The sequence below is a fragment of the Lepidochelys kempii genome, chromosome 4, assembly GCF_965140285.1.
Source record: "Lepidochelys kempii isolate rLepKem1 chromosome 4, rLepKem1.hap1, whole genome shotgun sequence".
Classification (NCBI taxonomy): domain Eukaryota; kingdom Metazoa; phylum Chordata; order Testudines; family Cheloniidae; genus Lepidochelys; species Lepidochelys kempii.
The window spans coordinates 30,264,321-30,292,072 of NC_136383.1; the positions used below are offsets into that span (position 1 = coordinate 30,264,321).

General features: G+C 40.4%; 2 protein-coding genes across 20 annotated transcripts in view; one reads left to right on the top strand and one right to left on the bottom strand.

The window, feature by feature from the left end:
- The window catches only part of TBCK (TBC1 domain containing kinase), a 280,573-nt gene extending 261,990 nt beyond the window's left edge, over positions 1-18,583 (bottom strand). For 17 of the 19 annotated variants that reach the window (XR_012158524.2, XR_012158514.2, XR_012158513.2 and 14 more), the window contains exons 1-3: positions 18,362-18,582; positions 2,312-2,540; positions 14-86 (exon numbers count right to left, since the gene is read on the bottom strand). Coding sequence is in view for 1 of the 19 variants with exons in the window: in XM_073340839.2 (XP_073196940.2) it covers positions 14-86; positions 2,312-2,504 (266 nt within the window). In the remaining 18 variants the exon portion in view is untranslated. Of the gene's footprint in view, positions 1-13; positions 87-2,311; positions 2,541-15,989; positions 16,190-18,361 lie in introns of all 19 variants that reach the window. The other 2 variants (XR_012158518.2, XR_012158526.2) reach the window with 2 other exon arrangements.
- A 161-nt stretch (positions 18,584-18,744) lies between these two features.
- Positions 18,745-27,752, top strand: part of AIMP1 (aminoacyl tRNA synthetase complex interacting multifunctional protein 1) — a 64,833-nt gene continuing 55,825 nt past the window's right edge. The window contains exon 1 of the mRNA XM_073340847.2: positions 18,745-18,849. Within this exon, the coding sequence (XP_073196948.2) occupies positions 18,848-18,849 (2 nt within the window). The 5' untranslated portion in view covers positions 18,745-18,847. The remainder of the gene's footprint in view (positions 18,850-27,752) is intronic.

Here is a 27,752-nt window from a genome sequence, read left to right on the forward strand (position 1 = left end):
CCTGATACTGTACCTCACAGGTTTCCTGTCTCGCAGCAAATCTTCCAGACTCTTTTCACAGTGTTCAGCAGTCACCACCAGCCTCTCTAATTAAAAGAATATACCAACAGCAATTTTAGAATCCGGACACACAGCATTATCTCAACATTTCATAAGCTAGTGACTAAGAGAATGCCTTATTTTAAAGAACTGTAAATATCTTGGCATACACTGAATATAGCCACATTATACATCCTTCAAAATGCTTACAACTCAGATTGCACAGAAACAAAATTGCTTTATTTTTATATATAAAATACAGCAGATTTTTTTAAATGCTCACAGATAAATTTAAAACACCAAGACCTGTCACCTTTTCAATTGTTACTAAAGAAACATTTTTGCGAATAGTGAAGACTACCTATATTAGAGATGCCTCCATGTTTAATTTTCACTACAACATACCTTTCTGACAGCTTTCTGTAATATGAAACACACTTGCAAAAACAAAAATACTTTCCAAGAACATATCAAAATTCACCAAACATTGACCTTGCTATTTTTAATGAGAGGAATGCTCTGCACCTGCCAGGCATATTAGTGTCAGCCTAGTCACCATACTATTTTAGTAGGAAAGTGTTAGTTTATTTGGAAGTATAACCTTAAATAGTTATAACAGAGTTATCACAGAGTACAAGCACAATACATCCATTGTTTCTGCCTTGATAGTTAATAGTTTGAAAAAGGGCTGTGAAACAATTAAAAAAAATAATCGTGCAGTTAATCACACTGCTAAACAATAATAGAATACCATTTATTTAAATAGTTTTGGATGTTTTTCTACATTTTCAAATATATTGATTTCAATTACAACACAGTATACAAAGTAGACATTGCTCTCTTTATACTGTTATTTTTTATTACAAATATTGGCACTGTAAAAATGATAAACAAAATAAATAGTATTTTTCAATACACCTCGTACAAATACTGTAGTACAATCTCTTTATGGTGAAAGTGCAACTTACAAATATAGGGTTTTTTTTGTTACATAACTGCACTCAACAACAAAACAATGTAAAACTTTAAAGCCTACAAGTCCACTCAGTCCAACTCCTTGTTCAGCCCATTACTAAGAGAAACAAGTTTGTTTACATTTACGTGAGATAAGGCTGCCTGCTTCTTATTTACAATGTCACCTAACAGTGAAAACAGGAGGTTGCATGGCAACTTCCATGAAAAAGAGATTGCACTACAGTACTTGTATTAGCTGAACTGAAAAATACTATTCTTTTTGTTTTTTACAGTGCAAATATTTTTAATCATAAATAAATATAAAGTGAGCACTGCACACTTTGTGTTCTGTGTTGTAATTGAAATCAATATATTTGAAAATGCAGAAATCATCCAAAAATATTTTAATGATATTCTATTATTGTTTAACAGCGCGATTAATAACGATTAATTTTTTTAATCGATTGACAGCCCTAGTTTCTACTTTAAAGTCAATTTGCCTTACAAAATTCACACTCCTTTTTAAGATTCAAGACATAATAGAAGATTGGGAGGGAATTGCTGGGCTCTCCTTCTGTAGAACATATTTCTTTTAAAGGTTAAAGATTAAAAGAAAGGCTAAAGAAATTAAAATATGTAAAAAAATTTAGACAAATTGATGAATTCCAGAAACCCACAAGGCAAGTGAATGAAGAAATCTGCAGATTTCAATGAAAAAAAAATTGGACGGGCAGGGAGGGGCAGTGAAAGAAAAGAGAGCGATGAGAACTTTGTGAAAAAGAAAAGGAAATACCTAAAAGTTATCACTCCTTGTTATGTGGATAACCAGATTACAGAGACCTTCAGCCAAACCACCTACATCTGCTTTTATGGAGCATTAAGGTAGCCATGTCAGACTCAGAATATTAAAGAGACAGGGTGAGTGAGATAATATCTTTTTACTGGACCAACATCTGTTGGCGAAAGAGACAAGCTTTCGAGTTACACAGAGCTCTTCTTCAGGTATGGGAAAGTTACTAAGAGTGACACTTGTCTCTTTCATCAACAGACGGTCCAATAAAAGATATCACCTCACCCACCTTGTCTCTCTTACATGTGCTTTTGTTATGTGTAATGACAGAGCAATAAGACTGCTACAGAGTCAGTCCAGATAGAGCCACACTGCTGTCCTGAAAACAAAATGTGCACGCTTTCTCCAAAGTAAGCCACAAAGGAAAAATTTTTACTGGGGCAGTTAACTTCAAACATCAACAAAATCATTACTGTAAAATATCTTCTTGCATAAAAATGCAATTTCCCTAGGAAAGAAAACACTCACCATGCTTTCCTCTAGAAATGTCCACATACTGACAAAGTCTGGGATGAGTGATTGCCTTAAGGATTTGAAAACGGCCCAAAATTTTGATGGAGTTTGGTGTCAGAGGAAGACCATTGCTTCCACAAACATCGTGTGGCAGAGCTGAAGCAAAGAAAGTGGAGGCACCCATCACAGCATCCTTCAAGGGAAACATTTTTTCCCCTTAAATTCTTCCAAGCAGTGCACACGCCTGAAAAGAAAATGAAGAATTTCACCTAAAATCTGAAGTATGGCAAAAAGGGTTTTGTGATTAACAAATTATTAATACTGCCAAAATATGAGATAGAATAGATTTAAAGTAATAAAGCCACTAAAGCATAATTCTTAGTAAAACAAAAAAAAAATACACTTGTGCATCAGTTATCACAATTATGCAGCCCTGTTGCATTACAAAAGTAATAGGGAAGCTAGACAGTGTTAAACAATGTTCAGGGATTAAAATAAACTTTAGATTTATAGTGAAGACTGTGTTAATATCAAGTTAAATAAAGCAACCAACAAAAGAAGCTAAGCAGTCTTAAAATAAAACAGAGTCTGCATTATCTTGATGGTTAAGGATGGATTTTAAATGGAATGAAAGAAAAATATATTCTTAAAACCACACCACATACTAGCAAACCACAAGTTACGTTTCTCAAAATTCAACACTGTTTGTTGAGGTGTCCTTAGTACCGCAGATAACCCTTCATCACTGGAGTATATTAACATCTCATAAGTATCCAAAAATAGAAAATAAGAGTTTCTCTTCCCCCTCCCCACTTCTTTCCCAGCCAAGTATGAGAAACAGCTTGATTAGGTGGTAGGTTTGGTTTGCTTCTTTATGTTCATGTGTAAGAGTGGCAGTGAAGTGTCCGTATGTGAAAAAGTTATTGGAAACACCGATTCAAAGAAATGCGTTTTGCTTTTAGTTCCAGAAGTGGTGAGTTCCATCATCATTCTTATCTCTTGGGGAAGCAAGTTCCCTAGTCTGGGCCAAGCATTACATGGCATTTCAATTAATTTAGAGTTAAAATTTCACTCACGCTTTTTTGGAAAAATATGTCACCGCTGTGCAATACAAGAATAAAACAAAAACAAAAAACAACATGTCCCCCGCCAATAAATACATGTTTGACAGGTTAAGTCACAAATTCCCCCTCTTCAGCTGGCCTGCTAACATCTTGACATGAAGGACCAAGTATCAGAATCTAATGCAGCTGAGTGTATGACTTTGCTTAACCCATTTCCCCAATCAGTTTTGGGCTGTGAAGCCTGGCAGCATAGGCCATCGTTAGACATGACTGTCCCTGTTGCCAGCAGGTGTGAAAGAGACAGCAAGTGCATGTGTGTGCACGAGGCACGTGAGAAACAGATTACAGAAGTGAGTGGAAGGACAGAAAGGAAGATAGAGTAAGGAATAAAATAAGTAATACAGAATTTTAACTTGGCATTCAGGGTGGACTGATTTTAAATCAAGGCGATTTAAATCACCAAGTGGAACGTCTCAATTTAAATAAATGATTCTGATCAACATTTCAATTTGTACTTCAGTTATTTTCGAAAGAAAAAGGTACATTTTTTTCTACTTAGGAGGCGACTCTATAAATATATAGATCTATTTAAACAACTCTATACCTTAATATTTCAGATGCTTATTAATTGTACATTTTAGTATTTAAATACGTAATAATTCATTCATGATTTTCTATTACATAAACTTTTTGCTCATGATTTGTGTCAAGCCGCATTAGGATGGTAACCGGAATTTAATTAAACACACAAGACCGCATATAATATTTATATTTATTAAACAAAACCACCTTAAATGCTTTGAATACATAAACTTCTCTTATCAAAACATGTTTCCTATTTACAACTAAAATGATTTATTAAAGAAACAGAAGGATTAACTGCAGTCAGTGAACCAAACTGATCATTTCAGGTCAGCCTGGGAAAACTTTTAAATATGCCTAAGTAAAAGTGACTAGAGTTCCTACTTGCCAAAGGCCTGGTCTATAGTACATGGTTACTTTGAAATTCGCCGAGTTGCTTCGAAATAAAACTGATTCCATCCACACGACGGAACCAGTTTTTCCGATTTAAAGGGCTCTTTAATCCAATTTCTGTACTCCACCTCGGCAAGTGGAGTAGCACTAAAATCGAAATCGCAGTTCTGGGTTACAGGTAATGTGGACACAATTAGACGTTATTGGCCTCCGGGACCTATCCCAGAATGCTCCCTTGTGACCGTTCTGGACAACACTCTCAACTCCGATGCACTAGCCAGGTAGGCAGTAAAAGCCCCGGAAACTTTTGAATTTCCTGTTTGGTTACCACCAACACAGGTGACCATCAGCACAGTCCACCATCACAGGCGACCATGCAGAATCCACCATCACAGGCAACCATGTGGTCCTGGATTCGCAGATGAGCTCCAGCATGGTCCTAACGGGAGGTACTGGATCTCATCGTATGTTGGGGAGATGTATCTGTTATGGCAGAACTACGTTCCAAAAAAAGAAACGTAAATATGTACACTAAAGTCTCCAGGGCCATGATGGAAAGAGGCTACTCCAGGGACACAGAGCAGTGTTGTACAAAAATCAAGGAGCTCAGGCAAGCGTACCAAAAAGCCAGGGAGGCGAACAGGCGCTCTGGGTCACAGCCCCATACATGCCACTTCTACCGTAAGCTGCATTCAATTATGGGGCGGTGACGACCGCTACCCCACCACTGTCCGTCGACATCTGCAAGGGGGGAGTAGCACGGAGCGAGGAGGAGGGGAGTACACATGCAGCAAGTGGGGAATCCGTTTTCCCCCCAATCCAGGAACTATTCTTAATGCTGGAGCCAATAGCTTCCCCCCACTCCCAAGGCATGCTCCCAGACCATGGCCCTGGAGAAGGCACTTCTGATGAGTGAGAGCTTGATCGGAGCCACGCGGTGGGGGGCGGGGGGAAACCCAGCCTCGCTGGGCTGTTTGCGTTTAGTTTAAAGGGCTCATCCCTGCTCAGAGCCTCATCAGAGCCATGTGGTGGGTCGGTTTGTGTGGGGGTGGGGAGGGAAAGAGGGTGTTGTGTGAAGTGATCATCCTAGAGAGCCCACAGGCTCTCCTTTTAAATGGCAAATCCACCAGGCATTGCTTGCTATGGGAAAGGGGGCCCAGCAGTTTGAAAGCACTGAAATGAATGCGGAAGAAGCAGAACCCCGCACGCCCCTAGGGCTTACCATGGCTGCCTGCAAGCTGAATTCTGTTGCCCAGCTGCATGTGATGGCTTGCAAGTGGCAGGCACTTCAGTACAAAAGGCAAAATGCGACCTTGTACAGAAAGAACATGTGCTGTGTACTATGAATTGCCTATTTCACTGAGAAAGAGAGTGTCCCCTTTGTTCTCTAAAAATGTATCTTTTAAAATACTACCCTCCCTTTTTCTCCTCCCGCAGGGGCAAATGTTTCAACACGGCCTCTATCTAGTCCGTCCCACAGGCTGGTCCAGATTAAAAGGTGGGAAAAACGAAGTCAGGACGACATGTTCGCCGAGCTCATGCAGTCCTCCCACACTGATAGGGCCCAGCTGAATGCATGGAGGCGAACAATTGCCGAGTCCCGTAAAGCGTTACATGAACACAAAGAGAGGAGGGACATGCGCGATGAGAGCAGGCAGGATGCTATGGTCAAGCTCATGGGGGAGCAAACTGACATGCTCTGCTGTATGGTGGATCTAATGCGGGAAAGGCAGCAAGACCACAGATTGCCGCTGTAGCCCCTGTATAACCATCCTCCCTCCTCCCCAAGTTCCATAGCCTCTTCACCCAGACGTCCAAGAACATAGCAGGGGGAGGCTATGGGGACCCACACACTCAACCCCAGAGGATTGCACAAGCAACAGAAAGCTCGCATATCCGAAGTTTTGATTTGGTTTCTGGACTTGTCCTTCCCTCCTCCTCCACTCCCCTCCCCCAGTTCCACCCCCCCCCCCCGCGGGTGTACCTTCTTATTTCTCTAAGTGTGTTGTGCAACAAATAATAAAGAACAGTTTTTAAACAATTGTGACTTTATTTCCTTTCATATATACAGGGGTCGGGTAACTTCAAGAGAAACAAACAACTCTCACACCGTACCCTGGCCAGTCATGAAACTGGCTTTCAAAGCTTCTCAGATGTGCAGTGCGCCCTGCTGCGCTCTTCTAAATCACCCTGTTGTCTGTCTGTGCAAAACTAGCCACCAGGCGAGTTGCTTCAACCTCCCACCCCACTATAAACATCTCCCCATTACTCTCACAGATACTGTGGCGCACACAACAAGCAGCAGTTACAATTGGAATATTGGTTGTGCTGAGAACTAACTGAGTCAGTAAACTGCGCCAGCACGCTTTTAAACATCCAAAAGCACATTCTACCACCATTCTGCACTTGCTCAGCCTATAGTTGAACTGCTCCTTACTACTGTCCTAGGTGCCTGTGTACGGCTTCATGAGCCATGGCATTAAGGGGTAGGCTGGGTCCCCAAGGATAACTATAGGCATTTCAACATCCCCAACAGTAATTTTCTGGTCTCGAAAGTAAGCTCCTTCCTTCAGCTGTTCAAACAGACCAGAGTTCCTGAAGATGCAAGCGTCATGCACTTTTCCCGGCCATCCCACGTTGATGTCAGTGAAACGTCCCTTGTGATCCACCAGTGCTTGCAGCACCATGGAAAAGTACCCCCTGCAGTTTGTGTACTGGCCGCTTTGGTGTTCTGGGGCCAAGATAGTGATATGCGTTCCGTCTATCAGCCCGCCGCAGTTAGGGAAGCCCAGCGGATTAAAGCCATCCACAATGGTCTGCACATTTCCCAAAGTCACTACCCTTGATAGCAGCTGGTCAATGATTGCGTTGGCTACTTGTAGCACAGCAGCCCCCACAGTAGATTTGCACACTCCAAACTGATTCCCAACTGACCGGTAGCTGTCGGGTGTTGCAAGCTTCCACAGGGCTATGGCCACTCACTTCTCAACTGTGAGGGCTGCTTTCATTTTGGTGTCTTTGCGCTTCAGGGCAGGGGACAGTAAGTCACAAAGTTCCATGAAAGTGGCTCTATGCATACAAAAGTTTCGCAGCCACTGGGAATCATCCCATACCTGCAATACTATGTGGTCGCACCAGTCTGTGCTTGTTTCCCAGGCCCAGAATCAGCATTCCATGGCATGAACCTGGCCCATCACCACCATGATCTCCCAATCGCCACATGCTGTGCTTCTAGGAACGTTTGTGTCCATGTCCTCATCACTATCGTAATCACGCTGTCGTCACTTCCTTGCCCGGTTTTGCAGGCACTGCACATACTGCTGAATAATGTGCTAGGTATTTACAATGGTCAAAACTGCAGTGGGAGATCTGAGCGGGCTCCATGGCTATGGCGCCTGTATGGGTAATCCTGGAAAAAGGGTGCAAAACGTAGGAGTGCAAAGTGGCAGTGGAAGAGGTGCTGTTCGGTTCATGATAGCCAAAAAGAGGCGGAAAATGGTTGTCTTCTGTAGCTTTCACGGAGGTGGGAGCCCAGGACAGACAACATGGAGAAGCTCGGAAGCGCAGCAATGGCAGGAAAGCAGAGTTGGCTGTGGAAGCTGTGCTGCTCGGTTCACGATGGCCGAGCAGAGTTGGCAGCGGAACCGTTCGTTGAGGAAGAGAAAGAGTAGATAGTAGAGATTACGTAGGAAGATGAGAGGAAATGAGAGGTGGATTCATAGAAGCAGGAGAGCAGCGGTGCACCGTCTGCTGAAAGCAATATGACGTCTGCACACCAAAAAGGCGTGAAACAATTGTCTGCCGTAGCTTTCACAAAGGGAGGAGCGACTGACGACACACACCCAGAAACACCCGCGAGAATGTTTTTGCCCCATGATGCACTGGGAGCTTAACCCAGAATTCCAATGGGCGGTGGGGACTGCAGGAACTGTGGGATAGCTCCCCACAGTGCACCGCTCCGACATTTGATACTAGCCTTGGTACTGTGGATGCACTCCACCGAATTCACGCGCTTTAGTGGGGACACGGAAGACCGAATATATAAAATCGCTTCCAAAAATTGGAATAGAATAATTTCGAAATAATTTTGTACTGTAGACGTACCCTAAGTCTCTTCAAAATGAGACAGTCTCAAACACAATACTCCTTCAAACTTTTACAATTAGTACATCCCCACCCTCCTCGTTTTTATTCATACACTGGAAGAGAAAAACAAGTACTCCTCCTTTTTCAACCCTCCAGGTGCTTAGCTAGTGACTTTCACCAGTTGAATGGGGACTCTCTAAAACATCAGCAAAAATGTACTACTTGAATGGTTCACCTCCAGCCCTGAAATTTAATATGGTTGGCATAACTGATGAGTGCTTATTAGATGCCCATGGCATAGCAGCAGCATGTTTTTCAGCAGTTAGGCACCTACCCGTTGTACTTTGGGTTGACAATACTGGCAAGAAAATCTGCTTCTTTGCTGCCTACAATTTAAGTTTGTTGTTGGGTATTTCTTCCATGTTTCTTGAAGTCCTTTCCAAATTTCAGCAGCATCAACCAATACGGCAACAATTTTTCTGCAATTTGTCCAGGGCTATGGAAATATGTTTCAGTATATTCAGCGTATCTTTACATTTCTGTTTAGTCCCATGTTAACTACTTTGCTTGGGATAGTTCCATGAATTTTGTCACAGTTTTCTTCACAAATTGTCATCTGAATAGGCCTGCTCCTAATAAATAGCTCAAAACAGTCAAACACTGAATTCCATCGCACATCTTGGGGAAGAATTAATTTGGATCCTCCTGCTCTCTTCAGAGAAAATGAAACAAAGTGGTTGTTGTAGAAATAATTTCAGCAACTTTGTCCATTATTCTTAAATTGTACTTAAGTCTTTGGGTAAAAGATGCATCAAATGAGCACTGCACTCGTAGGTTATAAGTGTCAGGTTCCTTTCATTCTTTTTATCCTAAATTCCCTCTTATCTTTGCTACCAACGATTTGCAGCATTATCTGTGAGAAAACTACACACTTGAATTTTAGTTCACAGTTTTAAATATTCTTCGAAATAGGCCTTTCCTGATGTGTCAATTGTTTCTGAGAGATAAACAACCCCATCTTCTGTTGTCACACAAGCACATAATACTAGGTCATTGTGTACACTGAGTCTTGATTGATGGAGAAGATTAAGAAATTTTCCCATCAATGTTTTTTGCACTCTGTTCAATTTCCTTCTTATACGCTATATCCAGCAACTTTCTAGCAATGTCTACTTTGCTAGGTAGAGAGTAGCTTGGTCATAATAACTGAACTAGGTCACTGAATGGTTTGTTCTGAACAAGACAAAGAGAAGAATCTGTTGCATAAATGAACTGAACAATCTATGGAGGTTTGCTGCAATTTGCTGGTCCTGATTATGATTGGTGGTTTTACAGGATGATGTAGCTTTTTGGGTTTTTTTAAACACAAACACAGGTAATTTATTGTCTGACATATGTTTAGTTGCAGCACTGTTGGTGATACAGTAGAACCTCAGGAGTTATGAACACCTCAGGAACATTTGTAACTCTGACATGTTCGAAACTCTGAACAATACATTATGGTTGTTCTTTCAAAAGCTTACAACTGAACGTTGACTTAATATAGCTTTGAAATTTTACAATACAGAAGAAAAATGCTGCTTTCCCCTTATTTTTTTTAGAAGTTTAACACAGTACTGTATTTGTTTATTTTTTTTCCTTTGGTCTCTGCTACTACCTGGTTGTGTACTTCTGGTTACAAATGAGGTATGTGGTTGACTGGTCAGTTCGTAACTCTGGTGTTTGTATCTTTGAGGTTCTACTGTACCTGCAGATGACACTGAAGTTGTAGATACTGCAGATGATGGAGATTCAGAACCTCTTATGCTAAAAGAAATCAGTTAAAAAAAAAAAAAGAATTAATTAAATTTGTGACTGAACTCCTTGGGGAGAATTGTATGTCTCCTGTTCTGTTTTTCCCACATTCTGCCATAAATTTCATGTTATTGCAGTCTTGGATGATGACCCAACACATGTTCGTTTTAAGAACACTTTCACTGCAAATTTGACAAAATGCAAAAAGGTACCAATGTGAGATTTCTAAAAATAGCTACAGCATTTGACCCAAGGTTTAAGAATCTGAAGTGCCGTCCAAAATCTGAGAGGGATGAGGTGTGGAGCATGCTTTTGGAAGTCTTAAAAAAGAGCAACCCTCGGATGTGGAAACTACAGAATCCAAACCACCAAAAAAGAAAATCAGCCTTCTGCTAGTGGCATCTGACTCAGGTGATGAGAATGAACATGCGTCAGTCCACTCTGCTTTGGATCGTTATCAAGCAGAACCCATCATCAGCATGGACGCATGTCTTCTGGAATGGTGGTTGAAGCATGAGGGGACATATGAATCGTTAGCGTATCTGGCACAAAAATATCTTACGATGCTGGCTAGAACAGTGCCATGCAAACGCCTGTTCTCACTTTCAGGTGACATTGTAAGCAAGTAGCAGGCAGTATTATCTCCTGCAAATTGTAACCAAACTTGTTTGAGCGATTGGCTGAAGTAGGACTGAGTGGACTTGTAGGCTCTAAAGTTGTACACTGTTTTACTTTTGAATGCAGTTTTTTTCTGTACATAATTCTACATTTGTAAGTTCAACTTTCATGATAAAGAGACTGCACTACACTACTTGTATTAGGTGAATTGAAAAATACTATTTCTTTTGTTTTTTACATTACAAATATTTGTAATAAAGATAAAGTGAGCACTGTCCACTTTGTGTTCTGTGTTGTAATTGAAATCAATATATTTGAAAATGTAGAAAATATCCAAAAATATTTAAATAAATTGCATTCTGTTATTGTTTAACAGCGTGATTAATCACGCGATTAATTTTTTTAATAGCTTGACAGCCCTAAAAAAAAAAAAATCACTCACCCACTGAAGTGGTACTGAGTTCACTGCTTTAAAAAACTAAGGTTGTAAATAAACAATTCCTCATACTGCAGCTGCTTCTACCACTGATATAATTTATTCTAAAGCCAGTTTTAAAGGGAATATAATTAACAAGAAAGGATTATCTATATCTATTTAAACCCTTATCTCTAGCACCATTCCAAACAGTTTGAAAAAAAAATTAAACCTTAAAATTAATAACTTCCCAATAAAACTTTACTTTTAAATAGGAAATCTTCACCTAGGATGTCTGATCATCAATAAAATAAAAATTAGCAATAAAATAAGTAAGTTGAGGAGTAACAGTAAAAACGTAACTGATAAATACTCCCATAACAAAGTAACATACCAATTATATTTTGAAAACATTTTGAAATTCATAAGTGAAGAAATCCACCCAAAACACAAGTATATAATAATAATCTAAGTTATCATTTACTAGCATAATAAAATATGGTAGGCAGTCCATAAGAATGGTGCAAAATAAATTTACTAACTAGCTGATCCAGACTATTCAAGCATGTCCACATAATCATCTTCAAAGTCACTGCCCTCTGAAGAGCCTTTTTCATAATCTTGTTTTATTCGGACAGCCAGACCTTGCATCTCTTTGTTGCACTATTTACGTTTGGCACGTGTTCCTTTTTTACCTAGCGGTACAGAAATTTCTTGAAAATATTCCCAAATAGGGTCTTTTTTACAATCTGCAGCCACAGCAGGTTTTTTTTGGTCCAGTTCCCAGATTGTGGTCCCTTCTTCCTATTGTTCTGCTTTGATATAGGCACTGCTTCTTTCTGGCTGCACACTCTGCTATTTCTCCCTTTTTACATAACTCCCACCCCCAAAAAAACAATCCACATACCTTTTGCATTGCAGAATTTTATTTAGAGACAAAGGGAGGTCGCTGAGAAATTAACTGTGTTTGTTTGTATCTCTGTCTGTGTACACATGCAGTAAGACACAGTAAGACCATTTACCTGAAGTGCCCAGAACCATCCAGAAGTTAAGGGCTGGTAGTCATTGGGTGGATCAGTATTTCCATGATCAAATTCCCCCGGTATGTGGAGTCATAAATATTCAAAATTTGAGAACTGAGCCATCAGAGCTCAGGTAAGGAGAAGCTATAAAATAGGCCAGGCATGCTCAGTAGATGATTCTGATGAGATACATGCTGGAATCAGAAGCTGAGTTCCAATGTGTGTGATGACTTTGCCAGTCTCTTGCACCCAGAAGCCCAGCCCCCCCGTGTTTCCTACATTTCAACAGTGACATGAAACAACACACTTAGTAAAATAAAATTGTTTAGAAAGAACTGAGGAGTCTGAAAACTAGTTAGTTTTTTTCCTTTCTGTCTTAATATTGCCCTGTAGCATTTCACTAACACTGAGAAAGTTATCCAAGAAAAATAAAGCACATAATACTAAAAAAATATGCCAGTCAAGAGTAGCTCTTTACTGAAGGAATGCCACCTTGTTCATAGCATGGGCTTCTCAGCTTCCCTTTGTGAATCACTCTCCCTCCAGTTAAAAAAAATTGAACAAACATACACTGAATGTAGAAACAATATACTAGAGTGTAAATATAACAAATCTATGGGCTGTATATTTAATGTTTAGGTAATGCGTGCTGTATTTAAGCTAATGCTGCCTAACTTTACACACTGAAACTTATGTTGGACAAAAGAAATCGAATTTCTTACTAAAGTTTCAGATTTGACTTTTCTTTATATTTTGAAAATCCTGATTTGCAACAACAAAAATTAGAAGATGTGGCACCATTTTGGTTTAAATTTTAAACAAGGTTGTTGTACACAGCAAATATAATCTACAAACACATGACAGAATTAAGCATTTGTTCCACCACAAATGAATGCATTAAAAATACTAACTTCAGAAGTAATCAGATACATATTCTGTGCCATTATATAGTTGCTATCTTAAGAAAATAAATGAGAAACAGCATAGACTAAGGTTTTTATAGTAATGCTTTATTCTATTACTCAACACAGTTTTAAAAAGATATACTTTATTTGTATTTCTTCAGTTAAGTGTATATTTATTTGACCCTGATCCTTCACAAATAGACATTAGCGCCTCACTGACTTCAAAGGGGCTCTGTGTGAGTGCAAGGGTCTGCCTGTTTCGAGTAAGTCACAATATCAACACTTTAACTGTATGCCTTCTATAAATTAAGGCCCTGATCCTGCGAACACTTACACACACAGTCTTACGCTTACAGTTAAGCACATGCGTAAGTGCTTGCAGGACTGGAGACTTAACATATTCACCCCATAAGCACTTGTTTGGTTTTGATTGTACACAAAACTTTTTTGCTAGAGAAATTTAACAATTCTATAAGTTATAAGAACCAATTATGATAAAAAAGAAGAAGATGCTTTGCTTTTTTTTTTGCAATACAACTAGACATGAATAAAACTTTAAATAAGCAACTGTAGTTGGGTGGGGGAGGGAAAAGAAGATGATTATGTTTACTTGTACTTTGGCATTTTCAAAATGGCAAAAAACTAAGTAGTTGCTTCCAGGTCTGATATGCTAAGTATCTGAGGTAGAAAAGAGGCATGATAGGCTAACACAACTGCTAAGAAGGTCTTGCACAGAAACTTTAGTCTCAGAAGTGAACTATGCTGCATCCCATGCCTAGAACATACTCCCAATTCCATTATCTCCATTCAAATACATCTTAAAATTCCACTTCCATTACAGGACCCACAAACACTAACCAACACCAATAATATCCTATTACAACCCTAATATTTTTAAGAGGTTCATATGTGAGGTGAACACTATCTTATGGGTCTCACTGTACCTTTTTCTTTTAATGCCAAATCCTGCAAATACTTACTACAAGCACACTACCATAACTAGTCCCATTTAGTGATTATTACAGCTGGCAATAAATGTTTGCCGGCTCAAGCCCTAAGCTGGAAAGTCTCCACAGTACACAAACCATGGATGAATAAGTCTTCCTCAGCAAATGTAGTAGGTATTAGGACTTGAATGTCCACCTCTAATTATAGGAAAAGGAAATACAAATATAAGTTTCAAAATTTTGCAAATATAGGTATTTTGTTTCTTGTTTAAAGCATGCAGTTTTCTAGAATTAAAATAGACTAAAACAATCCTGCCTTTAAAGTGATAATTAAAAAAATAGTTAAGGAACAATTCTAGGAGCAACTAAACAACGTGTCTAATGTAGTTGATTCTTTTAACCAAATCCATAACTTAATAGAAATTGTATTATGAACCATCCTCTGTTCCATTCCCAATCCCAATAACATTCCCACTGTAACTACAGCAATTGCAAATTTAGAAAAAGCAAGATTAAGAAAAAGCATTTTTAACTGTCTATATTAAAATTTAGCAGCTGGAAGCAAGAAAGGACAACCAGACCATGCGATCAACCAGCTATCAATGACCATGAGCAAGCACTCCACAGGCCTCAGTTTGGGAAGCACTCATTTAAAATTGGTATTCATAGTAAAAATATGCAAAAATAGTTAACAGGCTGGACAAAACTCAGTTTCAATAATGTTCTAAAAGTACAAGAGATACAGAAGAGCCTCTTTGGACATAAAAGACAGTGAATTGGGCTCTGGTAGTCAAATGCATCATACGAACACTTAAAATTACTACCTTGACATTTCCCCCCCCCCCCCTTTGTAAACTAGTTAGATATACTGAAATGGAATTATGAAGTGTAAAGTTTAATGGAAACAATACTGCTTCATTAAATCGCTTTTACCGTAAGTTTCAGAAATCTGAATGTGCCCAAGAACTTGTCACTGTAAAGATTTTTCTTGAGAATGAAAATGTGATAGCACTTAAGTATGCTGAAATATGCTTACCATATATACTCGATCATAAGCTGGTTTGTTTATAAGCTGACCCCCACAAGATAGACAAGTAAAAATGGTAAAAATGAATGACCCTTTCATAAGCCGACCCTATATTTCAGGGATTGGCAAACTTTGGCTCCCGGCCCGTCAGGGTAAGCCGCTGGCGGGTCAGGACATTTTGTTTACCTGGAGCGTTTGCAAACATGGAGCCCCTCAGCTCCCAGTGGCCGCCATTTGCATTCCCAGCCAATGGGAGCTGCGGGAAGTGACTGGGAACAACAGGGAATGGCAAACCGCGGCCACAGGGAACTGAGGGGCTCCATGTCTGCAGACGCTCCAGGTAAACAAAAAGACAATGTATTAGATATTCAATTCAATGATTTCATAGAGCTTAAAATCATCACATTTTGGTGTAGACCCGTTTATAAGCCGACCCCCGCTCTTTGATGGAGTCACTTTTTTACCAAAAATATTCGGCTTATGAACGAGTATATATGGTACTTCCTCTTTTTAAAAGTTTGTTGGCTATCCAGATGATCTTTGAAATTAAAAGCAATCCTTCTAGAAGTACAAAACAGCTATCCAAACTAGTTGAGGAACCAAATATAACTACCTACATATTTTAATATTTTAGGTAGATTTAAGAAAAAAGAAAATAAGTGGAATCAGTTTTACAGAAATATACTGGATTTGTCAAACTTATTGTACAATGAAAGTAATAGATTTATTGTGTCATTCATTAAGTTTAGCAGACATAAACCTTATAAGTCCTCCACTTAAATATTGTAGTCCACTTTATTTCACATTTCAGTTATATTCATTCTACAATAAGTAACATACCTGCCTGTAATTTTCAAGAATTCCTCTTGATTTTACTTCCAATTCTGTTTTTTCCAATTCCAATTTTTGTGCATTAGATTTTGCAAAAATAATTGTTGGCAAATTTCAGATGTGGTTTGTTCATTAAAGAAAAAATTATGAAAAAAGAGTGTATTTGGTGAGACCTTGAGGACAATCCAACAACTAGGTCTCAGCTCAGACTGAAAAAGAATTGAGAAAGAGGCTTATTTATATCAGACAGAAGAGCTAAACATGTCCATGTCTCCTGACCCTTCACATCCCGGGTGCCCATTATTTTCATTACAGAACAATGCAACTTGTAAAACAGTGAAAGTAAGAAACTACGCAGACACCATCACTTCACAGTCTCTCTTATTGAGGAGGAAGGAAGAGAAATGGGAAAAGATTAATTGGAAATTGTTGTATGTTTGTTGTACATGTTAGCCTCACTCTGTCCAACAACAAAATCCAGGCACAGGAGAAAGTAAGACAGTCTTCTAAAAGTAGTTAAAGCCACTTCTTCTATAAAGGTTAAAACTAAAACAGACTACTAGAAGATTAAGAGGCTTTTTTTTTTTTAAATCAAACATTTTCATATTTCAGACCATCAAGGTCCTCTTGTGGACACCTATGATCCCAATTCCTTGGTTATAACTATGGTATTTTGTTAAAAGAAAAGTAATATTTGGAGAGTATTAAGAAAACAACATGAAAATAATCTCATTTTAATATGTTGGATGCAGCTGCTTGATCATTTCCCTCAATTCTGTATGCACAATATTTGGTTCTTCTCTCCCGGGTTCATGGCTCAATACTGGGCATTCTCATTGCAGCAAGGCATGCTTTACTATCTCCAGGTTACTTCGCACTTAAAAAGTTCTGTTCTCCTGTATATTTGCTACCCCTTCAATTTAGGCATCATCCACAAATATTCAGGGAATAAAAGACATGAAGCAGCTTCCCAGGGTGAAGATTTATTTTAATTAGTTTGTTGAACTGCTGCTGGAAAGCTTGCAAGTCTCAGACTGGTCGAGGACATGATACACGTAGCTGTTTCCTACTAGCTAGCAGCAGATAGAAATTTGAGAGTAGGCTCAGCAGAATAGCCAAAGGCAACACATTGTGACAAGGCAGTCTCACCCCAAGAATATGGGCAATGGAAATATTGTTTTCCCTAGACCCCGATCGGGGGCCTCTATCTTTGTTTAGGTAACAGTTGGGTGATCAATTTGATGCCTCTCCCCTCAAGATAGACTGCTGGAAGGAAGCAGCTCTCTGCCCCTTCATTCTTCTTGGCAGTTAGGGATCCAATACTGCTACTCCCCAAACTCCCCTCTACTCCAGCTGTCATTTTGGGGTCATCCTCACCCGTAAATAGTTGGACTCCGTCTCTGCCCTTGCTCTATTACCAGGCAACAGCATTAATTGACCTGAGTCTTATGAGTTTCACTGTGCTTCCTAGGGTTTTGAAAAGCAGAAGAGAAAGTGACAGGAAGTCATGTAAATTTACTCTGTACCTACTTGGCAAAGCTACTAAGGCAATAGCGTCTCTGGTTTCAGAATAGCAGCCGTGTTAGTCTGTATCCACAAAAAGGAGTACTTGTAGCACCTTAGAGACTAACAAATTTATTTTAGCTGTAGCTCATGAAAGCTTATGCTCAAATAAATTTGTTAGTCTCTAAGATGCCACAAGTCCTCCTTTTCTTTTTAATAGGATCTCTGTAGCTTTCTATCTGCAGACTCAGGAAAGCAGCTCACTACAAGCTTAACCATCTTACCATGAAGTGCATATATCTTCCTAAGGATAATGACCTGAAACTTCTTTTCATTAGTTTTGCGAAAATTAATGCACTGGCCTCCACACTCTCGAGATGGTTTTCCCCTCACCACTAGCAGGTGGATTTCTTCAGTCCTTGAAGCAATTAGCAAGAAAAATCACTTCTTGAAAGACGGATAGATTTGTCGTGGGGGAGGGCGAAGGCATACCGAAGTGCTCTAAAGGCATCAGTCTGAAAAGCACAAACAGCAACATCCTGCAAGGAAGAATCCTGCACTGGCTCCCAGGAAGAGGATAGGCTAGATACAATCCTATACATCTTTTCTTTCTCCAGAGAACATCATTGTATTCATTTTAATTTGGGAAAGGGGAAAAAAAGGGATCAGAAGGTGGAAAGCTTTGGTGAACGGGCACTAGAATATGGTGCACAGGGCGCATCAGAGTCTGGCTGCAAGGACACCCCTCGGGGGTAGGGCGCGCCGGGCCCAGCAGCGCAGTGGCTGCAAGGACCCCCCCCCGCCCGGGGAGCACGGCGCGCGGGGAGCAGCGAGTCCCTGCAGCGGAGCTGGGCGAGACAGGGCGCAAGGGTGGGTACCTGCTACAGCTGCTGGGCGTGAGGCACGAGCCACCTACAGGGGCCCTCGCGCCGCCGTTGCTACTCCACACATTGCCGTGTGTCTCCGAAACTCCCCGGCCCTTGGCGAGGACGCCACTGCCTCCCGAGCGCGAGGGCCCACCCCTCCGTGCGCGAATAGGTGCCGCCGAACTGGCTGCCCGCCCGCCCGCGCGTCTCTTACCTCACCACTCAGCGCCGGCGCGAGGAGAAGGACCCTGGTTTCCGGGAAAGCGGGTGACACTGCGGATGCCTAGCAACTGCAATTATTTGTAACGTGAGGTACAGACGCGGGCTCTGTGCGGAGGGTATGTAACTGCTGTAAATGGCTCATTTGGGGAGCTAAGGTTGCACAATCCATTTTAATGGCAGGCGCCTTTCAGGGCAGCCCTGAAGGGTCCTTTCTCTCGTGCCTCCTCTGGGCGCTGCGGCGGAGGCGGTGACCTCGGTTCCGGCTTCCCCCGGTTCATGTGAGTTTCTTTCGGGCCGAGCCGTGTTCTCTGGTGCTGATCCGCGGGGGAGAAAGGGATGAGACCTCCATTATTCCTTCCCCTCCTCCCACCGTGTGCGCGCGGAGCCGCGAGCCGGGCTCAGCCCCGCCCTGGAGCGCGCACATCCCCCTCCCCACAATCACAGGGGACCCCCCCCCTTCGCCCCCCCCGGAGCAGTTCTCGAGCGTAGTGGCTCGGCTCTGCCGTCGGAGGTGTCGGCACTGTGGGCATCGTGGGGCCGGCCGTTACCGGGCCCGGCCCGGCCCTTCGCGTTGTGACGGGCTCTGCAGGCCGCTTTCTCGGTGGTTGTGCTTCCCCGCGGCCGGCTGCGCTGGCGGTTAGGAGCGCTCCGCTCAGCCGATGCTGCGCCAGAGCGGCGGGGCTCCGGCTCAACTCGCCGCTGCGCCGGCCCGGGCGCCAACGGCAGCAGGCGCGCGCTGCTGGCATTGTTGCTCGCAGCGCCTGGTGCTCGCGGGGCAGGCGGCGCCTACTCTGTCCTGCCTCCCGCTGCAGGGACCTGGGTGCTGCCGTGCAGGCGCCACAGCAGCTTCCCTTTGGCTCCAGATGGAGTGTGACAGTCGGTCGCCGTTAGGGCAGCCCCCGTGTTACTGTGGTGTTTCACGCTATTCAGTGACCCGCATGTCTTTGTACCAGCCGCCATAATGGGAGTTAACTGGGGAAGCTGTAGGCTTGGACGTTTCAAGCAGCTGGGGCTGTGTGGGACCACGTGTGGGAACTATAGAGGTAAACACCTTAGGTGTATGTTTAAGGTTAAACGATGAGTAGTGAAATAGTTAAACGCTCACGTTTATGTTGTTAATCTTCACGTTTCAGGGCTAACAATCCACCAAATGACATAATGCTCCTCTGAGTTACCCTTTCAGACTATCTGCAGGCTCAGGAAGTCAATACTATTTTGATTAACATTTGGGTTATAGTTGTAAGGTTCTTTTAATATTAGAGGCATTATTTTGTAAATGAAAGCTTAAATTCTGGAAGACAATGTGTGCTGAAGGATGGATGAGTATCTACCATAGCCACAAAATACATGGGGCCTTGAATGTCATTTAGAACGCAGACACAGAACAGATCTGCTGACTGCAAAGGCATCATTTTGTGTAGGAACTTTTCTGACTACAACTATGTTTTTATACATTTGAACTGTTTTGCTTAATATAGTACAAATATGAATGAAGTAATATCACAGCTCCTTCACCCCACCCTCAGAAGAGACATTTGAAAAGATTTAAAATGTATGAATACATATATACATTTTAAATCTTAGCATATATTGTGGGTTACGTAAGTGATATGGGAATATGATTTACTGGGAGTCAGATGTTAAGGTTCTGTTCCCAGCTCTGTCACTGGCATCCTTTAGGCAAGTCAATTAATATATCTATGCCTCGTTTTTCCTATTCCTAAAATACTTATTTTGCAGTAGTGTTGTTGGGATTCATTCCACATCCCATGCAGTTTACTGTGTCAGAATAGCAGCCGTGTTAGTCTGTATCCGCAAAAAGAAAAGGAGTACTTGTGGCACCTTACTACAAAAGGTTTTTCTCCCCCCCCCCCCGCTTTCCTGCTGGTAATACCTCACCTTACCTGATCACTCTTGTTACAGTGTGTATGGTAACACCCATTGTTTCATGTTCTCTGTGTATATAAATCTCCTCACTGTATTTTCCACTGCTTGCATCCAATGAAGTGAGCTGTAGCTCACGAAAGCTTATGCTCAGATAAATTTGTTAGTCTCTAAGGTGCCACAAGTACTCCTTTTCAGTTTACTATGTGTGGCTCTTTTATTGGAGATCATAAAAAACAATTTCCCTCTGCCCTTCATGAATAGACAGATGTCGTGAATGCTTTTAATAAAACTTTGAATAATCCCCAGTGCCTTTGGTCAGAAATATCATCTTGCCTTTGTTATGCACTCTTGATGTTCTCCACCTGCTGGCTGCCATCCTCAATTGAAAGGATAGTTGCATTTGGTTTAACATGGTTTAATATATATGTGGATGTAAGACAGGGCATAAGTATACAATTTTGTAATATTCAGTAAGAGAGAATGATAGCTGCCTTGCTGTGGCCTGCCAAGATCACCTTTCCCTCTCCCTCCAACGTGACCTTGTAAGAATTTCATTTCACTGTCTTGCAAGTTGTAAACATGACACTGGTCATGGCCAATAATCAGGTTTCCTGTTTTATTGCTCTTTACTCTCACTTCTAATCTTGTCATTTTAGCACAGTTCAGTCCACAGAATTTTCATTATGCTTTGAGGAGGTTGGAAATTATGAAGAAAGAATTACCAGAGCCTTCATTAGGAATCAAAGTGTTTGTCTACACTACCTGCAGGATCAGCGGGCAGCGATCGATCCAGCAGGGGTCAATTTATCGTGTCTAGTATAGACATGAGAAATCGACCTCTGAGTGCTCTCCTGTCAGCTCCTGTTCTCCATCAGAACGAGACGTGCAAACGGAGTCAACAGAAGAGCGTCAGCTGTCGATTTACAGCAGTGAAGACACCGCGATAAGTAGATCTAAGTACGTCGACTTCAGCCATGCTATTCACAAAGCTGAAGTTGCGTATCTTAGATCGACCCCGTGCGGTAGTGCAGACAAGCCCCTTGGTTCATAGGTGATGCAATTTATGTATAATTAGCCAGCCATTAGTCTGTAAAGCATGATGTGGCTAATCTTTCTTCAGCTGTTATGTCCAGTGTCTCCAGAGACCTGTCTAATCTTAATTCAATACGTGATTATTTTTCATATCTATGGTAGCTATTCTATCCATCCCCACCAGAGGTATCAGTACTTCCCATTACTTTAATTCCATATAGAAATACAGGACTTGAAGATGTCATATGCTTCACTGGTTGTGGGTAATGACAAGATTTCCTTTCAGAACTTGGAGGGACGGTATTTTAAAACTGAAATGTAATAAGGTTATGCAGCCTTTTTAAAGTGATTTTAAAATACACTTTTGTATTTGTTATACAATATTCCACTTAATATTTTGCTAACTCCAGTGAAGGGGCTGGTAGCATAAAATGTTCCAGTTCTGAAACAGTGAGTGGAGCTGCATGTTTAATTTTAACAGATGTAATTCAGAAAATTAGTAATGAAAATCTTAGAGCCAATCAACTGGGACATAGTTGTTTCCTTTTTCTCTTACTACCTTTACTTCATTGGGAGTTATTTTGTTTCTTTTGAGAGAATAATAGGGCCCTATGGGTCTTGAATTGTCTTGCGCATCAGACATGGATATGTGGTGATATAGGATAAATGTTCCTATGATAGGAAATGACGTACTAGCAAATCTTTCATAAAATTAAAGATGTTAGACATGGAAAAGACCTTTGGCCTTGGCTTATTCCCTATTATACGTTTTAGTACCTTCTGTAAAAGCTATTTTAAAAAATATTCGGGATAAAATGGGAACACAACTTTTCACTCCTAATGCTGAGACCAGGAGATAAATTTAGAGGGACAGATTAGAAATGAAATATTATGCTTTTTCAAGAAGGAAAATAAAGATGTCTGGCATATATGAAAATAGCAAGAGAAGCAGCTGGAAATATTGTAGTCTTCTCTGACTTTTTTGTAGTTGCTTATATTCTTTATTTCAAGATTCAGTGTTACAGTTCATAAAATTTGTGAGTTGGAAATAAATTTGGGCATAAAATGGACAAGAAAACAATTAAACTTGGAAAAATAGGAGCCTTAACTGAGGTAATTTGACATGATTATAGCTATAATTTTAACATCTGACTCAACAGTGGTAGTCTATGATTTGAGACCTTTTATTAGATGAGAAGTCTATAGGATGGAAAAGGGCTAAACAATCCAAGTGTCTGTCCATTTTTGCAAGTTAGCCGATGTTCTCCATAATAGTTGCATGAGTTCTTACATCCATTTAGTTAAGTTGTTGTTACTGCTATGTATTTTACCTGACAGAGATTGGAGCCACTACAGCTACAAACTTACATCGATTTCATACCTGAGTGATGTAGTTATACCAACCTAACACCGATGTAGACCTTCTCCTGTTGACATAGATACCGCATCTCGTGCAGGTGGATTTACTGCACTGACAGGAGAAGCTCTCCTATCAGTGTAGTAGCATCTTCACTGAAGCACTAGAATGGCGCAGCTGCACTGGTGCAGCTTTTTAAGTGTAGACCTGCCCTAAGTTAATTGCCTGACATTATAAAGAGAAAACCAACCCCCTCCTGAAGCTTACCAGGCTCTTGCTAAATGCGACAGATCAATTCAGGCTATCTTAAAATTCCATGTGAACTTGAGTAAAGGAGATCCCAGTATATTGGAAGCTTTTGTGGCATCCTAGTTAGTTAGTGGTATGCCTTTGCCAAATTTTGCTGTAAAGTAAATTTTAATATTCAATGTGGTTGATGCCATATAATGTAAGCTGCAGTGCATTCCTAGAATTTCTCTGGTCATGTCCTTAATGTTAGATATCCTTGTTTTATTTTTTAAATATTTTTGAAGAGCATGAAGTCTTATTTCAAAAACATCTTACCATGCAAATACCACACTTTATGCTGATTCTCAAAACTGGTAATTTTACTGATGTTGACATCCTAAATAGTTTGAGCAACTAGTGGTGCAAGAGGGTCTCATTTTTCTTTAATTTTCTTCATAAAATCAGTGAAACCCTGCTGTTTGCAATTTTTGGATAATAAGAATTCTAATTTATTTAAGCATTCTGTAATTTTTTAGAAATGTGTTCCTCTCTCCGTAAGTATGCAGACTCATCTAATCTGCCTTCCTGTCCCCATTTCCAATCCTGGCTTTTATCTTTTTTCTTTGATGTGTCTTGCATGTAATAATTTATTTGCTCAGCAACTCATAAACAGTCTCTGCGTATATAACTCTGGTTACAATTTTCAGAAAATGTCTCTTTGGAGCATACTCCAATGATTCCCTTTGTTGATTTATGGCGATTTATTTTGTATATTTTGACATGACATTGACATTGTTTTAATCGTTCATAAAGTTTTAATTTTTTGAACCTCAATGTCTTCCATCATTAAATAATTGTGTGCCCCCCCCCATAATTTCCTGCTATTAAAATTTATATTATAAAAATCTAAAAAGTGCTTAAAATAAACGTTGATTAATTTCAACAGATAATACAAAATAAATTCAGCTAAGCCTAATTATAATGAAAATATGTTGCCTTCAGATTTTTTTTAAAAAAAGCATATCTACATTAATGGTTGTTTCCATATCTTTTTGTCAAATATAGGGCCTCTTCATGCATCAGGAAGGTATAAAATCCACAAAATGTAGCTTAGGACCAGAGTTGAAAATAGCAAGTCTCTTGACCTTGCAATATTTTATTGGCTGGATTTAGTTTTTCCATTGTTCTGTAATATATATGAGAAATTTTTTTGGCCAAAAAATGCTGTTTGCACTTTGACACTATCCTTCAGATACATGTAATTGTAGGGGATGTTAAGACATAAAACAAACCAAAAGTAAATAAAATAAGGATACTGTACTGATTTTAACAGATTGAACTGAGATGGAGGAGGAAGAGTGAGAGTGCTAGGAGGGTCAGTTCTTCATGAATCTTTCTGCTGAGGCCTTGATTACTGCTCAATGCATAAATTGCAAGGGATTAGGTTAAACCCCACACCTAGAACACAGACAATCTGGTTTTGGTAAGCTGAAAAAGTTGTTTTGATTCTAGGAAATTTATAGCTTATAATGCTCTTCTGTCTTCGCCGTTGAATAAATATATGTACGTTGAAATGATGTACCTTAAAGAAAATGGCAATAGTTCTTACTTGGTTTGAGCACAAGGTTACTATTTATAGATTGTCTTGAAGAGATGAGAATGTCCAGCAACCAACGTCTTGCAGGAAATTGGGAGCAGAAGTGGAAGTTGCTGGGCTACATCAACCAAGCTTGGAAGGAGGGATGACAGGGTGTAAGAACGTTTTCCTGCTGAATGCTTCTGATTCAACCACCCAGTATCCCCAGAACATGAAAAGAAATGAGAAATGTGAATAAACATCAGCAACATGAATAAGACAGGACAATGCAATTAGAGTTGAAATGTATAACATAAGATTATGGTCACACATTGTAGTCCTAGCTCAAAGTATCTGTTCACCAGTAGTATGTGTGGTGTTTTCCCGGGAATACAAGGAAGCCTAATTCATCAATTTCTACATAATTTAAACTTCTAAAAATGAAGCTTCTGTTCATTATATTTGTTGATGCATTGTTTTCTCCCTAATCTGCAGATGGATCTGCCAGTCATTAATGGAGTGAAATTAATGAGATAGTCACCAGTTTCTTTGCTGTTAGTCTAATGGAAAAGGTCAAGAATCTTGTCAGTTTCATGTTGGGCTACTGCACTTTGAGGTTGCTCTGAGGAGCAGAGCCAGATGCTGAATTACAGGGGATGAGGATGCAGAAAATGGAATGGGAATGAGGAATGGAGATTGGTCACTCCTCACAGCAGCCATGAGTCGAGGGGAAGGGCTATAGTATTGGAATCCCATCTGTTCACAGCAGTGGGGAGTATCTGGGGGAAGAGAAGCATGAAGACCTGTACCTATTTCAGTACCCAGGAGGCTCTGGGAATAGAGAAAAGACACAACAGTTGTGGGGGGACAGGGAGGAAGAAAGAGCTTTAGGTTTATCAGAGACCCACTAGACAAAGAGTGTTATGAAGGATGGCCCCTCAGGTGGAAATCTCATTACCTTTCCCATTCCCATCATCTGTGAATAGTAAGGGATTCTGGATTTCTTGCCATGGCATTGCTTCAAATGTCTTGAGCTAGTAGTTGTTTTAGTCATCTCATTTGTTTCAAAAGAATGTCTTTATTGGATTTTCTTCCAGTACACCTGTGTATGTTTTCTCTATTTTATGGACTTTTCAGTTTACCAGAAGTGTTACTACTTTCCATTTTGCTTTGCCAGCAATGTCCAGACAATCTTTAAAGTGGTCTTTTCTGTATCTTACATTACCAACAAATCTTTATTGCCAGGGATTAACACTGCATTATATGCTAGTCTGCTGTTGATAATGAGCCAGTTGCAGCCTTGATCTGGAATTCAAACGGAAAAAGTAGGTGATGGACTAAAGTGTCGTATTTCTGCCAGAGCCATGTGGAAATGATTTAGGTTGTAATGCTTCAAATAAAATACTTGTTGAACTTTAAACAGCAGTGTCTTTTTCATGTATGTCCAGGATTACCACAGGATTTTTAAAAACTCAGACTAACTTTTGAGTAGGAGGAAGGTTACCAGCTCCAAAAGAGCAAGATATGTTAATGAAAATTGTTCATTTTGTAATTACTGAATTGAAGCATGAAATGGGAGTAAGATGTAAAATGAGGTACTGTAAGCAGAAGATGTAAAAGAGAACAAGAAAAAAGTTTTTAAAGTATATTAAAAGCAAGAAAATGGCAAAGGAGAAGTGTAGCTTTCCTATTTCATCGGGAAAGAAAGCAGAGGACTGAAATCCTACAGACTTACATTGGTATAGCTACGTTGTTCAGGGGTATGGAAAATCCACACCTCTGAGTGACGGAGTTATACCGACTGAGCTCCCAGCGTAGACAGCACTATGTTTATGGGAGGGCTTCTCTTGTCAACATAGCTACTGCCTCGTAGGGAGGTGGAGTACATATGCCAATGGGAGAAGCTGTCCCATCAGTGTAGGTAACATCTTCACTAAGCACTACAGCAGTGTAGCAAGCCCTTATATTGCTTCAGTCTTCACTTAAAGGAATAATAGCAACAGGAGGTTAAGTGTGATAGCAGTTAATGAGAAATGGGAGAGGTTACAAGACAAAATTCAGGAAGGAACAGGTTAACCATTAACTTTGTCTGGAGATGAAGGATGTTTAAAGCAGGGGACTGGAAGTCAGCAGAGGCAGAGACAGAAAGAGAAAGATTGGTATCCTGGAAAGCAGCAACTTTGAACAGGATATAGGGGTCACAGTGGACAAGAAACTGAATGTGAGCTCCCAGTACATTGCTGTGGCGACAAGGACTAATATGCTCCTTAGATATGTAAACAAGGAAGTAGTGAGGAGGAGTAGATCTACAGCATTGGTTAGACCAGTTGTTCTCAAACTTTTGTACTGGTGACCCCTTTCACATATCAAGCCTCTGAGTGTGACCCCCCCACTTATAAATTAAAAACACTTTTTTATATATACCTCTACCCTGATATAACACTGTCCTCGGCAGCCAAAAAATCTTTCCTCATTATAGGTGAAACCGCGTTATATCGAACTTGCTTTGATCCACTGGAGCGCACAGCCCGGCCCCCCTGGAGCTCTGCTTTACCGTGTTATATCCAAATTTGTGTTATATCAGGGTAGAGGTGTATTTAACACCATAATAAATGCTGAAGGCAAATCAGGGTTTGGGGTGGAGGCTGGCAGCTTGCCACCCCCCCATATAATAACCTCACGACCCCCTGCAGGGTCCCGACCCGCAGTTTGAGAACCCCTGGGTTAGACTGATTCTGAAATACTTCAATGGCTGGAGAAAATTCCTTACAATGAGAAATTTAAAGAGCTCAATCTGTTTAGTATATGAAAACTTATAAGAGGTGACTTGATTACAGTGCAGAAATGCCTTCCTAGGCAGAAAATACCAAGTACAAAAGTGTTCTTTAAGGTAGCAGAGAAAAGCATAACTAGAACCAATGGCTGGAACCTAAAGCTGTATATATTTAAATTTAGAAATAAGGCACACATTTTTAATGGAGGGTGGTTAACCAATTGAACAAACTACGAAAGGAGGTGGTGGATTCTCCATCTTTTGATGTCTTCAAATCAAGACTGTATGCCTTTCTAGAAGTTATGCTTTAGTCAGACATAAATTGTTG